The sequence below is a fragment of the Thunnus maccoyii genome, chromosome 21 (assembly GCF_910596095.1).
Source record: "Thunnus maccoyii chromosome 21, fThuMac1.1, whole genome shotgun sequence".
Classification (NCBI taxonomy): Eukaryota; Metazoa; Chordata; class Actinopteri; order Scombriformes; family Scombridae; genus Thunnus; species Thunnus maccoyii.
In genome coordinates, this window is record NC_056553.1 from 12,901,552 (window position 1) to 12,917,604 (window position 16,053).

At 42.2% G+C, this 16,053-nt stretch overlaps 2 protein-coding genes and 1 long non-coding RNA gene across 9 annotated transcripts in view; 1 reads left to right on the forward strand and 2 right to left on the reverse strand.

Moving 5' to 3' along the window:
- atp8a2 (ATPase phospholipid transporting 8A2) overlaps positions 1–8,270 on the reverse strand; it is a 50,602-nt gene extending 42,332 nt beyond the window's left edge. For 2 of the 6 annotated variants that reach the window (XM_042399282.1, XM_042399277.1), the window contains exon 1: positions 6,357–8,270. In XM_042399282.1, coding sequence (XP_042255216.1) covers positions 6,357–6,399 — 43 coding nt within the window. In that variant the 5' untranslated portion in view covers positions 6,400–8,270. The remainder of the gene's footprint in view (positions 1–6,356) is intronic. The other 4 variants (XM_042399279.1, XM_042399281.1, XM_042399278.1 and 1 more) reach the window with 4 other exon arrangements.
- On the forward strand, positions 81–6,107 carry LOC121888033. The gene is made up of 2 exons (XR_006093120.1): positions 81–198; positions 1,435–6,107. It is a non-coding gene; the product is annotated as an uncharacterized LOC121888033 (long non-coding RNA).
- Positions 8,271–9,524: 1,254 nt separating the features above from the next.
- On the reverse strand, positions 9,525–15,472 carry rnf6 (ring finger protein (C3H2C3 type) 6). 2 transcript variants are annotated; one of them, XM_042399093.1, is made up of 4 exons: positions 15,360–15,472; positions 14,138–14,293; positions 13,803–13,967; positions 9,525–13,275 (listed from the first exon to the last, which is right to left on the reverse strand). In XM_042399093.1, exons 2-4 carry the CDS (start codon positions 14,277–14,279, stop codon positions 11,432–11,434), a joined length of 2,151 nt encoding a protein of 716 aa, XP_042255027.1. In that variant the 5' UTR covers positions 14,280–14,293; positions 15,360–15,472; the 3' UTR covers positions 9,525–11,431. The 2 variants fall into 2 exon arrangements, with proteins under 2 accessions (XP_042255027.1, XP_042255029.1); XM_042399095.1 differs by lacking the exon at positions 15,360–15,472 and adding an exon at positions 14,683–15,299.
- Positions 15,473–16,053: the final 581 nt, after the last annotated feature.

Below are 16,053 nucleotides of genomic sequence, written 5' to 3' on the forward strand. Positions count from 1 at the left end.
GGGGGAAAGCCGGGGCTCCGCTTTTAAAGGGCCAGAAGCCTGATATCGCCTTGGGGTCTTACGGTCAAGCACAGATGGGTCAAATGACATCCCCGAGACAAGAGCCATCCATCAGGAGATCACTTTATGTCGCTTCCCCTCCGCTGCGATGCCTGTGCAACAGTGACCACTCCACACAGGTTTCTGCTCATCTTTCTGGTTAGTTTGTTTAGTGTAGATGCGCCATACTGTATCTCCAGCAAATAAGAATATTATCTAGAATACATTTATCTGGTCAGCCACTCAAAAAATCCTGACAATATTTTTGATAATATTCTTATATTATTCCCAAAAGACCTTGTAGTGTAAATTTAGAGCTCAATTGTTCATTTACAGTGAGCTAATATCACTAAATATTCCGATATTAGCTTTATAATAATTCCACAAGCACTTATTTCTCCTAAAATGTATTATTGTAATTCTAATTTTTGGATCTGTGCATTATGCATGTCTGTCTGAGGCTATGTCTGTAAGTGAAAAACAACAACAGGCTAATTGCATTTATAATTTAGACATGAAAAAGTAGTGGCAGGGTTTCGCAGATTGAGTTTCCACAGTCCCGAAACTCTAATTCCGCAGCACTACAACAATAGAATAAATAACAGGATCACTCTCTCCCCTCATCAATAACCAAAATTAATTCAATATCATTATATTCCACTCCACTCCACTGCTTCTTGTTCTTAAGAAGGCAATGAATTGTAAAATGACCAAGATGTCAGCCAGTCAACCATAATACTGGATGTGCTGTCACCTTTCCATTGAAAGAGTCATTAAGGCCTGTGTGTTTACAAGAAACAGCTACAAATATTGCACTCCCAGGCAAAATGAGAGCAAAGCGGGAGGTATTTTCCATAAATTAGAGGACAATATTTATTTTTTTCTGTGGTAATATATTTAATTCCCATTCTCTCCTTACAAAAGAAGCCTGCTTCTTCAAGGAAACTGTTAAAAACTCCAACCTTAGCATAGTGCTATTCCACACCACACAGGCACGTGTCTGCACAAGGCAGAGAGCAAGGGTCAAAGTCTGTCCAAGCAAAATGATAATAAAGCAGCCTATCCCTCATCTCTCTATCTGTTACCAGGCTGTTACCTCTGCACCTATTAGAGCTATATGTGTCACAACTCAGCACTGACTCCACATTGCAAATGTCACTGGGGTCAGTCAAGATAGTGGGTGATTGTAAAGAAATGATAAAGGATGACACAAGGTCAAAGCTAGAGAGGGGCAAAGCACATTAACTACATCTTTTTTCCTGTCACCAAGCAACCCTATTTTCTATATATTTTCTATACCTTGTGTTCATTTGTTTTTGTTGAACTATTTATTGTGCCCCTCATTCCCCCCACATCTCTACTTTTAACCCCTTTACTCTTTACCTTTCCAAACAGATCAATAATGGCTTTCTCAGCAGCCCACTTCGGCTCTGATTCATCTCTGAGCAGATCAATGCCTCGGTTACTCATCTCTGATGGAGTAGAGCTGCAGTCACCTCCGTAACTCATTACTGATGCGCCAGTGATGAGTCAGCAGCAAACCCGGGCAGAGCACAGCCAGGTAAATTACACATGAAGCACCCAGACTAGCCGGACAGGTACCATAGGTCTGATAACCTGCAGCCAGAACAGGTAAGACTAGACTGATCCCCCTTCAACAAACACCCTGCTAGCAGATACTGCTGGCCACCCATTTAGTTGCTGAGGCTTAAAAACAATCCTATGCATTAATCAACGAGCAATCTTGTTTCCATTATGTAGAGAAGATTAATAGCCTAATAGTTTAATATCATCAGTAGTCTACAGTATTAAAACAAACATTTTACATAGCAAGCAGATGAAACAATCCATTCCTATGAGCAGGGCATGGGTAATGTAGTCTCAAAATGCATACAATTAAATCCATCATAGATGTAATTTGAAGAGGATGTCACACGTCATGCTTCATCATATCTTAATAGTGTACACCAGTTGTGTTTTGGGTTGAACCCAAGGTGCCCTGGCTTGATGCCAAACTTTCACTGTTAGAAAGCAGGCTAGGCTACTGAATAATGTAACGAGACAGGCTGCATAATTCATCTACATTTTCTAGTATGCTAGAGCATATTTCACCAGACACTCTGCCTTGGTGCTGAGCCCAAGCCTTCACTCAAGGGACAACTCACATGTCAGCCACTATCGCGGCGTCTCCCTTGGCGGCTCTGTCAATTAGCACGACTTCCAGAATTGTGTTTGAAATGGCACAAACGTAACTTCTGAATCGTGCCTAATAGAGATGCACTATCTTCCAAACAACCAATTCAGAAATGTAATGAGCCAGAAAGGAAACAGCTATGAATCATAATAGCATTTATAGTAGAATAGCTACAATTATCTCCAGCAGTCAAAGTACTCCCGCCCCCACAAGGCAGAACAGATATTCCACTATTCCCTGTTTTATTATCTGAAAAACTGTCAAAACCGTTTAGATGCAATTACACATGGTCTGCTGAATGTGCATGCACAAATCAGATTAATATGTTATACCGGCATATTTTGTCTTCCTGTCTTTGGCAACATGGTGTTAAAGTTGTTCAAGTCATTGCCTATAACAGCAAGGTCTCAGGTTTTAATCCTCCAGCAGCCACAGGCCCTGTCAAAGTGTTCTTGAGCTACACACTAAACCACAATCACCTCGCTGATTTCAAAAACTTAGACTTAGTTAGATTACTAAAACACAAATTATCTTGCCCCATTTGTCTCTGTCCAGTCCACAATCCCACTGTGTGATCAGGAAAGTATTACCAACAGAACGTCGTCTGCCTGGTTGACCCCTACGTCCCATGGTTGTCCGGGTCTCCTAGGTGACCTGGAGGTCCTATGTGCAGGTCCTGGTTGACCAGGCTGCTGGCGTTCCCAGTGGGTCCATTTGCCACCGTAACGGAGTAGGAGGTAAGGCAAGAAAGCCTCTTACAGGCCAAGTGAGCAAGCATGATAATCCCATCTGTGTCTGCTCTGCAACTTCACCTACTGCTAATCCATACTCTGATAATCCTACAGGTGAGTCTGCTACACGCACATGAACACACATTTCGCTAGTGTATGCATATGCACATATACACATGCACACACACATTGATAGTGTATTATACACACACTCTCTCACACGCGCAGGTGAACATACAACTTTTAATGCCGGAATACATGCAAAGCCCCTACATGCAGGTACTCCCCTGCCCAAACTCTACACCCAGCAGTCATATATTGTACATGCATGCAGCAGTGTTCATGTGCATGTGCTTTCCAGGCATGCCATGTCCATAGATGCATGTGTTGTGTGTTCTACAGCATGCATATATTTTCATATTGAACGATTTGCCCCAGTGCATAGCAATCTGTCTTCGTCAGCACGGTCTGACATGAGTGGTCACCCCACTACCTACAAGCACATGCAGTGAAAGGGTTAATTCCTGTTTAGCATTCGTCACTCCAGGCCCCAAGGAGCTACAGAGTATTCAGGGTCAGCAGCAGTAATATCATGTCTTAACCTTTTCAGACAAGATCCAGAGACACTTGGTAACTACATATTGTAGCTCTTGAGGGCCGGAGGTTGGCAGACAGCTGCTCCTAGCTGTTGCACATGGCCACATGCACCTTGGGACTCCAGAAACAAACGGGGCGTCATCCAGTCTAATTCGAGCAAACTCACTTTTGTCAAACCTGTCTGTGAGGCGGGCACGCATGGTAGCGCCTGGGTCCTGCAGTTCAGAAGCCTCCTGCCTAATGGTGGTCAACACTAACTGCTCTGTGGGCGACAGAGGCCGCGGCGGGAGAAAACAACACACACAAGACAACAAGTCAATATACACATACCGCACACAACACATCTATGTGTCAGTAACTGCACTGTAAATGTGTTTGTATGTGCCTGTCATGGGAAGCATTCTGTAGTGAGATGAGATTCATGCCTGCATAAGAAAATGTGGGTCTGAAGGGTTTACACAGAAATGGACTTGGCTAAAACTTTTGTAGCTTGCCCAGGAGTGCCCCCTTGTGTTCAGCTCATGTAAATACCTCACTGCTGCAATTTATTAGGCCTCCCTTATCTCCCAAATGGCATCTTCAGCAGCTTGGCAGCCACGGCAACCAGTCTTTATCGTTTGAAAACAGACATATTGTTGACAGTTTGCTGAGCTGCATGACTCACATTAAGAAGACCCGCCAACACAACATGTGTCCTTACATTTGAATACAAATCCATACGGTAAAATGTGAACTGCCTGAGACAATCTTCAAAAACCATAAGACATCTTGATTACAGCTCGTTTAGCTTATCATAACACAAAAATACTTTTTTTCTACAGTATAATGTGTTTTCTCAACCAATGTCAGAAGTGCTTTATGTGCCTGTGAGTAGTTATGCATAAAAGGTGGTATTAGAAACATGGTCAGAGTTTATGTCACCCACTTCATAAATACAAACAAATGATATGATATTATTCTGTGTGTGAATGTGTGTGTGTGTGAGTAAATGTGACAGATTGGAGGCTGCAGACGTCATCACCAGGGATGAAGCAGCTCGCTAATTGGAGCAAAGAATCAAGAGCTCAGGCTCCAAGAGATTAGAGAACAGACACCATGGAGAATCCAGGAGGGTGCACATGTACATAATGACTGACACTCTTAAACAACTGTTAGACTCAATGAGACAAAAATAATCTCCACGAATATTAAAGAAATGTCCCACATTATCTGGTCAGATATAAACAAGAATTAAGTAGCGAATCTCACAATCAAACCTCTTCCACATGAGGGTCAAAGTCACATACTGGCCAAATAAAACAGAAGTATGTTTCATTTTTGAGGCCACCTGATACCCCATTTAAACACAAAATACAAATATGTATGAAACTGGTCCTGAACCCTTATTAACTCTAACCTTTCATCGGGCAAAAATGTGCTGCCCCAGTGACAAAACATCCAATATTTCAACAACTAATATATGTGGGAACCTCTGGCCTGAAGACAGTGTGGCCCAGTTGGCGCTCATCTCTGCTCACAATTTGCCCTGCTTTCTATTTCTGGAAGCTGCAAGAGGCATGCAGCTACACACACACACACACACACACACACACACACACACACACACACACACACACACAGATAACAGCAAAGCAGCCGGACAATATGTGCCAGTCACTATTAAAACCCACTGGTTGAGCCAAACACATGCTCCTCTCTTCCAGGACAATCCAAACTCAGTTTGCTATGTGTGAAATCATAACATCCCACGTTGACTTTAAACATCTCCATCCTCCCTCCAATTCCTACTGTATGGAGAGGATGAACCATTTTCTGCCAGAAAGAGTGACTATAACCTATACTATTAAGTTTGTCATGGAGGGTTTATTTAATATAAACAGCCCTGGTCCATACATGGTCCGGAAGACACATGTCATGTGTGCAGCTGTTTAAACCAGCCCCTTTCCAACGCTTGAGTGCCATAAATACAGTGATGTGAAAACACACATGTGCATGGCTTTAGAGATTCAATTCCGGACGCGCTCGGAATAAAAAGCGCTCTTTATGCGGTCACGTGGTGTTTAAGTCGGCGAGGTAATAGGCTGTTCTTGGACTGATCTATAGAAGCTGAGTTTGGACATTTGAATCGCACAATGAATTTAAATATTTAGATATGAGCTATCTTATAAGCATATCAAGAAATCGACATGTTTTTGCGAATCGACCCATGCGAAAAAAAATCCCCATATGATGCGATTGAGGAGGTCAATATACCACAATGTCTGTTGCAACAAAATTATATAATACCATAATGATGCCATAGGAAATACAGTACATTCAGTATAGTGACACGATCACACAACGGACTCACATTCTTCCTATGAAGAGCAAATATGCTGTTATCTTTTCGTTACAGCACAGCACGGATCCATATACTTATCATGGTCATTGCTATATAGAAATACCAGCCTATATAGAGGGCAGACGGTGCTACCTGAAGCAGCTGCACCTGCAGTCTCCAACCGGTGCCAAAAAAAAAAAAAAAAAAAAACTGAGCGAGGAGGAAGGATAAATACCGGTACAGCAGATCTCTCCACATGCATGCTGCAGTCCCGGACAATACTGATCCCCGTTATTATGCCAAGCACATAACCGCACGATTATGTCCTACAGGCCGCTATATGCTCGATCATTATAGGCCTATTCATGACACTGATAGAAACTGACAGGTCACGAATTAAGCGGCAGGAGGGAATCAAGATCGTGAGAAAGATTACATAGGGTGTTTGTTTTTGTTTTTTGTTTTTTTAGCTTACCTCCCTCGCTGTGTATCTTCTTGGCTCTCCGGTTGAAATACATCTCGCTGGTAAACAAGAGTCGGTCAGGCTGGGACGAGGAGGTCGGAGCGGTGGCATGCTCATGGCTCACCGACAGACACACAGGGGGACGCTGCTGCGGGCCCAGGCTGCGGACGCCACTGCTGCTGCTGCTGCTGCTGCTGATCGGGGATCATGATGTCTCGGCAGCACAGCGGAGGTAATGTTTGTAGGGAGATAGCCGCTTCAACCAGCGTCAAGTTACACGCAACTTCCGGTTACTGCTTCAATATATAGTAGGTTAAAATATACTCATCGTGGTGTGGTGGTGCAGCTGTGGACAGTCAGGTTTATATTAGATTACAGTTACAGGCTAATGAAAATAATTGCGTGATAATTTAATCAGATATGTGTCTTATTTAAGTAATTAAATTGCCTATGTTTCTTTTAATTTAAAGTATTCCTATACTTTTTCATAAATGTCATCAATAGCAGGCATTACTTGTTTAGATAACATGTTATATAATTAGATTTACATCTTTATATAAGTACATATTTGCCTATATTGAGGGCCTCACATCCATCACTACCATGTGTACGCTAGTTGGTTTATTTTTAGTAACATTAAACTAGAGACTTGTCCTGAAAATTGTATTACAATTAATCAGCAACTATTTTGATAATTAAATAGTCGTTTAACAACAATGTTTTGAGGATTTTAAATTGTGAGGATTTGCTGCCTTCTTCTCTTTTTTGATATTACAAATTGAACATTAAAGGCATCACTTAGGGCTTAAGGAGATCGTTTTGGTAATTTTTTCACTGTTTTCCAACATTTATAGACCCGAATAATTAATCACTGACTTAAGTGGCAAATTAATAGATGGTGTAAATAGTTGTTAGCTACAGCCCATCAATTAAAAGCATTTATACATATTGGTAAAGCTTGATTTTGAAGGGCAATCGCCAGACTTCCGATCTCGTCCCTTCTGGCTTTACAGACTGGGGTCCGTTTAGTTGAGCCACGGGGACGCGCATCGGATGATGGGATACGTGTGCGCTCCCGGCCTTTGGACGCAGAATACAAAGATATGTTACCAAAACTGAATAGTTTTCAGAATTGATCTTCTATCAGTTTGTCAATATTTAAGAGCACTATCACTAATCCTAGTGAAAAATAGATTTTTGTATTTACGTTTTTATTAAGTAATTTGTTTTGGGGGAGTCTGAACTCATGCTAACTGAAAATAAAATGTTTATTTTTTGCTAATCATTTAAAGAGAGACTATGTAACCGGTTACGTTAATTGTTAAATACCGGCCACAAATGACTTTCACTATCAAATCACTATTCTTTCCTATTTAATCATAACTGCTCAAACGTGGTGTAACACTGGCATGAGCATTAACAGTCAAACTGAGTAAGTTAATGTCAGTTATAACTTTGCTAACATAAAGCTAGACAACATTATAACCAGTATATACCAGAACAAGTGAGGCTATAGTGGCAGAAACACGGTGTGTATTGAATTTAGCAAGAGTGCGTTAAATTTCTTCTGAATTCAACTCATAAGGGGAAAATATGTAATTTCTTCTTTCAAAAGTTAATAACATAACACATAGTTTTTAGCACTCCCCCTCGCCCCATCGGCGAACCAGTTTTACGGCAAAACAAAGCTATCAAAACGTTCATACAAACTTTTCAAATCACTCCTGCAGCATAATCCACCTCTCTACTGTCCATTCGTTTGCTCGATGTGTTTCAAACACGTAATTGTGGCACAATATGGATAAATATTTAGTGTAATAAAGAACAGCTTGTTCGCCGTTGGCGCTCTTAACCGTTGACATCTGCCGTTAGTAAACACACGCGCGCGCAACCTTCTCTGTAACCATAGAAACATTTCTGGTTATTTATTTATATATTTTATGTATTTACCATCAGTGGTGGAAAGTAGCTAAGTACATTTACTCAAGTACTGTACTTGAGGTAACTGTACTTTACTTGACTATTTTCATTTTATGCTACTTTATACTTCCACTCCACTACATTTCAGAGGGAAATATTGTGCATTCTACTCCACTACATTTATTTGACAGTTACTTTTCAGATGAAGCTTTGGCATAATGGATAATATCACAAGCTTTTAAAATGCAATTCTTAAAGATGAAAAAGCAGTGTGTAGTCGGGGTCATATTTCAGATGTCTGAGTTGTTAACAGCTCCACCAAATACTGATTTTTCCCTCTAAACTTCTCATATGGTTTAATTTCAATAAATATTCAAATGATCCAATATTTCACCAAATATCAAAGATTGGTGAAAAAGTCCAACAACTGAAAACTGTGTATCAGAACTTTGTTTTTTCTTCTTTCCTCTCCCATTAATCATCTCAAAACCCCTCAGATTTATCTGGTGACCCTTTAGAGGGGCCCGACCCCTAGGTTGGGAACCACAGGACTAAACTAGCTAACTGTATATAAAGTAGTTCAAACTAGCTCCACCTCCAGCAGCTACAACAGTAACATGCTGCTCTAACACTGATGCTTCAGTATTAATAATCTAATTATGTCATATATAATAATATATCAGTCAGAGGGACCAAACCACTACTTTTACTTTTGCTGCCAATACTTATGTACTTTTACTTAAGTAGGATTTTTCACACAGGACTTCTGCTTGTAATAGAGTATTTTTTCATTGCTGTAGCCTATTGGTGAGGATCTGATTATTTCCACCACTGTTTACCATACTAATTTATGTTGCTTGTTGAGCTGTACAATATACTGTGATAAATTATATCTTTACCTATTCAACATAATTATTTTGGACTTCTTCAGAATTAAGGCTAATGTACAGTTGTTTGATCATTTACAGCATTTGAACTATTATTTAATGTATATGTGTAACATTTGACTTGGTTATTCATGTCCCATTGCCTACAAGTAATTTCAGTTCCTACCTGTCACTGTTGTGTGTGTAACAGTATCAGAGTAACATGTGCAACAGTAAAAGGAGTAGTCAACTGTGAACCCCGTGAGAGAGACGCTGGGTGTAGTCTTTCTGTGTTGGTGTTGATTTTTCAAAGACAAACTGTACTCTGTTATTACCCACAGCCCAGAGTGACTCACACTCACATGTATCCATATATGTCCATATACACCACATCTCCAGGCATAACAAAGCTGCATTTTATTCCACTGTTAAGGAGCAGAGAAGAAAACCCATGTCTTCATTTTATTACATAGTAACATATTTATCATAACTGGTTTATTTACTCTCATCACATTGTAACATAATACATATTCATGTTTCAAAAGTTGATTTCCATCTTATTAAATAGGAACAGAATAAATATTCACTTCTGAAATGAGTGGCCACAACCGCCTCTCCAAGTCTGTGGTGGACCTTCACTGAACAGAAGCTTTCTGAGAACCAGGTTCATTCGGACACTGGACCTTTCCTTCAGCACCCACACACTCACATGCACACACGGTTAAACCATACACACTTTACCCCACTCTCACACATTCTTACATACTGGATCATTCCTGCAGTTTTGTAAGTGACACGTTGACTGCAGAGATGTAGTAGCTCCTGTGTACTGTTACTGTTGATGCACACAGTGACCCTGATAACAACACACTGACTAAGTGGTTCACCTTAATAATCCACCTGTGCTACACAAGAAATGCCAATATCTGTGCAGATCATGTAAAAAACAAATCAGATGGACACACAGGGACACCTTATTACTAACACTGGCTTATTCAGGTGTAGCACTGGAACCAAAATGGACTGTAATCGTTGCATTTTGACATATCCAATTATGAAGAGCTTTGTTGTTAACAGATTTCCATGAGCACACAATGTAATTTTGGAGCAGGTGCTCAAAACATCAACAATTTTCCAACACCTGTCTCATGAAGCAGGTTTTCTGAGTTAGCTGGACAGCTGCGATAAATAAACGTTGAGTAAAATTTTATTACTTACTTCCCATGTTTTAGATTTGAAGGGGTACCAGATTTTTGCTCAGCAGATTTATCAAGCTAACCACATTCTGCTGCTTCAAGAGACATGTCCGAAGGTGTCTGTCAGTCAGATACACATCAGAAACATAACAAGAAACAAGAGGAAACATGGATTTCAGGGTTAAGGAGACTTTGTTTTTAAGTGGAGATGATAATCAGGCATTACAATGTAAACAACAATGAACAGCAAAAACAAACAATACTGTATTTTCTCTCTGTATTGCACAACTCATTAAATTACAACTCTGACTTCCTGATTATCACCTGCCTTCTGCATTTCATTTGAATTGTGCTGCTCATATGGGTAATGTTGATGATTTCAAAGTGACTGATTTTAGTGGGTGACTTTGATGGATGAATTCTGTATTGCAATTATATGGGACAGAAGTATGGAGAGGGCTTAACAAACAAACAAACCCACCAACAGACCTATAGAATAACCAATGGTAAAGGGACACTTTAAAATGGATGCCAAAGCTTTAAAATGGAGAATGTTTTTTAAAAAAACTGAAGGTTTCCTGCTTCCATTCTGAATAGATGGCATTTGAGGAACATCTTACTTCAAAACCTTTAAATACAAGCAGTGGTGAGGTATTTACAGCTTATACTGAACAAATCGAGTCTAGAAGTGATTTGTGAAGTCCAGTTGTGACAAAGAGACGTCACATAGTATCAGACACTAAAGAGTTAAAGTGAGACTAGTCAGCAGCGGCTACAGGAGCTCCTTAAGCATTAATGCCATCCATTGATGTGAGTCTCTGAAGCTTTGTGACACAGACCAGCTAAACAGGTCACAGGAAGAGGAAAATAAAACATTAACAAATTGCTGAAAACAAAGTCTAAAAAAATAAAGTTTTGTTAATTCTCTGCATTTATACTTTCTTTTTTTTCTGCACTTTTGGTTCAACCATCTTAACCTTCAACACAATGGATATTCTCAAAAAAAAAATAAAACCATGAAAGCGCTATGTACATGCAAAGCCTACTTGGGTCTGCTCAGTTCAGCCAGCCAGGAACATGATAGTTGTGTTTGTGAGCAAATAGGTCAGTCATGATGCACTGTGAGAATGGGCTGCCTACAGATGGGGCAGGTGTTGTTTTCGGAGAGCCAGCGATCGATGCAGTGGATGTGGAATTCGTGGGAGCAAGGCAGGCGACGCAGCTTGTTGCCCTGGGCGTACTCGTTGATGCAGACGCTGCATGCGCGGCCCATCTCCCCCTCCAGGCTGGCCTGACCGTAGGTACGTGTGGCCAGATTGTCAATCTGTTCTTTGGTCAGACCGCGAGGGTGTTCGTCATCCTCTTCATCATTCAGTAAGAAGAAGTGCGCCAACCGCAGGATGGGTAGAGTACCGTTTTCTACTAGGTTGTTAGTGTCTCTGCTGGTGGCCCGTCCTTCTGTGGTGCTCACAACTGCTCCTCCTAGCCTGGCCTGGCCACCCTGGTCCTCTTCACTCCCCACCAGCCCCACCCGCTCCTGATCTGCCCCACCTGAACCAACCTGGCTGGCTGCACTCTCATTTGTGTGTAGACGACTGGCTGGGCTGGTGCTACTGTTTGTACCACCAACATCTATGTGGCTAGGTGCAACAGTTTCAGAATCAGCCTCTGTCTCCATTAGAGAGCTCAGCTCCCCAAATCCGGTCATGATCTGACGCAAGATGGAACGCAGTGCAGTGGAGTTGGGCTCCCCCAGGCCTGTCTCACTGATGCGCCGCAGGGGAATCCGTATAGTGCTCACATAGGTGCGGATCCCAGCTCGCTCAGAGCGGGAGATGGTGCGTCTAAATCCACCACTGTCACTTTCAAATGTGACGGTATTCTCTGCAACCCGGGCACGTGAACGTGTTCTGCTGGCAATGCTGTCCCGGTCCCGGTTTTCCCCAGGTCGAATCCTTCTCACCTGCAGGTCCAACATGATGGTGGGATGCCGGCGCACTGCTGAACTTCCTGCTCCTGTTATATGTGACTCATTCTCACGTTCTCCTGTCTCTATAGCTGGCTCCGTTAGAGCTGCAGGTTCTGCCACAGCCTCCCCTGTCTCCATGGAAACAGAGCTTGTGCCACTGCCTGGCTCAACAGTATGGATGCTAACACCACTAACACCACTGCTGGATGGTGGAGTGGTACTGGGGACAGGGGTTCTGTGTAAGGGGGAACGACTTCGCCTTGACAAGCGGGATGAAACCCCACCTCCTGCTGCAACCCTGCGTGAACGTCCACGCGATCGAGTCCTACTGCCACGTGATTCATGTCCCGCTGCTGGGGCCTGAGACCCAGACTGGGGTGACACACGGGGACAGTCTAGAGATACAGTCATATCATCACGCCCCTGCTCTACTTCTGCATTCAGAGGTTGATGTTGCGAAGGTGTAGTCTGATCAAGAGGAGGGGTAACAGTGGAAGGCGGTACTAAAGAGTGCAAAGTGGCACCTCTCCTCTGAGCAGGGGGGGGCACCGGAGCAGGAAGTGCAGGGGGGCTCATAGAAAGAGTGGTAGTGCTGCTGCGTGTGCGACGTGTTTGAATCCTCCTACTGAGGGCTGGGCGAGGGGAGGGGTAAGGAGCTGGCCTGGGTGTGGTTGACGGTCGAGGGTTGGAGAAGGAGGAAGCAGTGCGTATAGAGGGTGAAGTTGTATTTGGGGCAGTTACTGGCAGCTCTGCAGTTTCCGAGGTGTCATTATGCTCCCCCGGCTCTGGCTGATCATGGTTTATGTTGATCTCCAGGCTAAATCGGAATTCCCCACTGTTAGGGTTGGTCCGGCTGACAGCACGCCATGTCTGGTTGCCACTCTGCCCACTGCGAGTAGCATTACCTGTGCGTCTGAAAGTGTTCAGCCACTCCAGTAATGAGTCACCATTAGAAGTTTCTGCTCCGGGCTCTGTGCCCCCTGTAAAGAACGCATATGGGTAAGACTGTGAACATATTCTACCTAATATCTGTTCTCTTGTACAGGAAAACCCTTAAAAAAACAATTGCTATTGCTTGGTGTCTACTTACAACAATATCATCTCTTTGTCATATCTTACTCAAGGCCAGACCCACAATCAAGTCATTTTACAGCCTTGTTTAAATCGTGCCAAAGCAAATGCAACAGTCAAATAAAACATTTATGGTTATTTGTCCTAAACAATGCATTAAAAATAATCTGGCAGTTCTCTCTTTTTAATAGTAAGTTGCTTGTATAAAGAGCTGTTTAACAGAATTCATGATGAAGCCATTTGTCTGCAATTTGTTTGGCTGTTCTAAAGTCCACTGATAAGACATTATGTTGATTTTAGGTCTGTTAGACAGATTATGAGATTCTGATATTATTCTTTGGCTTGTTGGTTAATTAACAGCAACTAAAATCCAAACCACCCGACATCATAAGTAGTACAAGCCAGATTTGGAAAGGCCGTACAGAGATATCCCTACCTGCTCCTCGTCTCCCTCCAGCCCCTCTCTCCTCTCCTTCACCACTGCTGCCCTGCTGCTCAACTGAATCAGCAGTCTGCAAGCGTTGCTCAGTACGGGGCTGAGATGACACACGCTCCTTTGCTCCGTCAAGACGCTGCCGAAGCTCCTCAGCAGTCACCTCCCCTGTTAAACAAATGGGCGCGCAGGTTGTTACATGATGTCAGCAGCAGTGCGTCAAGAGGAGCTACCCCTGCTCCTAGACTGGTAGCAGATCATGGATAACATACACTGTGATGTAAAGTGCACTGTATACAGAGAATATAAGTATACATGTAAGATGTGTCCTTCCTCACCAGGGGTGCCCAGCAGGTTGCTGTCTCTCATTAGGCGGTATTCCTCTTCACTCAGTTCATTAATGAAGTGATAGTATGCCTCCTCCCTTCGAAGACGCTCTGCCTGCCTCCGCCGTTCGTCTCCCCCACCAGGAGGGTCCATCACCGTGAAAAGTGCTGGCAGACAGATGAGTGAGGGTGTCAGTCAGGGGTGGAGTAGAGGCTTTAGTGCCCACTATAACTTTACATTTGACAACACATGAAGTCACACGTAGCAGCACAGCTATATGCACACACAAAGCAGCTCCAATGCTCAAGTGGAACAAAATAAGCTTATAATTATTGGTTTCTCTTTGAGGCAGATAAAGAACAAACGTCTTGGTCAGCTATATAACTAAAACTATATCACCATCACGGTTGTTTTAGGTGTCAGAGTAAGCATGCAATGCAAATAAAAATTATTCGTTTAGTGACTAATCTCTAGCTGAAGACGACAGTTTTAACGCCATCCATTTTCTATCGAAAGACATCACCAGCAGGAGGAAAGCTACAGTAATCCTACTAACATTTAGCCCGAAGACTGGCGCCGCAGATTCACGTAAATTAACAAGTGGACGACTGTTCGATTCATGAAATGTAGAGGATAACCAAAAGACATCCGAATAACAACGCATTCTTCATGTGAGCTGACATTAGCCAAGTTACAACCGTGGCTACGGAAGGCCATGTTGAAGGCAGGGGAATAAAGCAACAAAACTGGCGTTGTCATCCTGGTTAGCCGCCAATCAGCGGCCTGCTGCTCATGACTGACACGGAAAGCGTCCAATCAGTGCGATGCGGAGGCGGGACGCGATAAACGAAACGGAGGTATCCTCCATGTATACGCAGGGCAACGAAGGAAAGACAAAGAATCATGTCGGCAGTATTAAATAATAACATTATCGAGATGATAACACATAGGGACGATTAACAGCTCTGCCGCCACAAAATAACAATCTTTTATGTGGATCTTCCAAGAATACGAAGTGTCATTTTGAATGCGCAACGCTTTAGTTGCTAACAGAGTGCTAGCACCTTAGCAGTCCGTCGACAGCAGTGTTAGCAGCGAGCTGTGAGGCTGAATAACTCCTCCGATACAAATTAAATAAATACTTTATCAGTGAGTTAATGTACACAGATGTTAATACTTAATCACAGCATAGTTTTAAATGAGATGACAATGACATTAAGAGGAATTTAGTACCTGACAAAGCAGCTGTAATATGGACGGTTCGCTCTGCTCTCCTTTCTCTCGCAAGATGGGACCAATGGTGCTACACTACACCGTCCGTGACCAAACAGCAGCCCGGGATACATTAGTTCCTAGGTAACACAACATCTGCAACAACACAGCTCCGGGTTCGTTTTTGTCCAAACATTGTACCACAAGTGTAATTCATTCATAGTGGTGAAACTATACTTTGAATCTGATACATTTAAAAGAGAAAGTAAAGTATTTACTGCAGTTTTAAACTATGATACTGCTGCAGTACGGAGTACCTGCAACATATTCATTTGTCTTTATATAAATAGAATAGAATAAAATGCCTTTATTTCCAATGCGCAGCAGTACAACGAGATTGAAGGTGCACCCTCCTGAAAGGTGCTCTATAAGAACAGGGTACATTGTAAATGTAACTACAAGAACAGATAAGTAAAAAGAATAATTTAAAAAAACACCCTTTAATATACACGATTCACATATAAAGTCTTCATTCTGCTAATTTAAACACTCTTAAAAGAGCTCTGTGAACAAGTAATCGTTTTTTATGTTAATACTTGCATTTTACACCGTCTAACAATTTGAATACAGGAAACTTACTTTTAATGAAATCTTTTTACATTCTGATATTGCTACTTCAAAAGATTTGATTTGTTCTTTACTACCAATACTGACG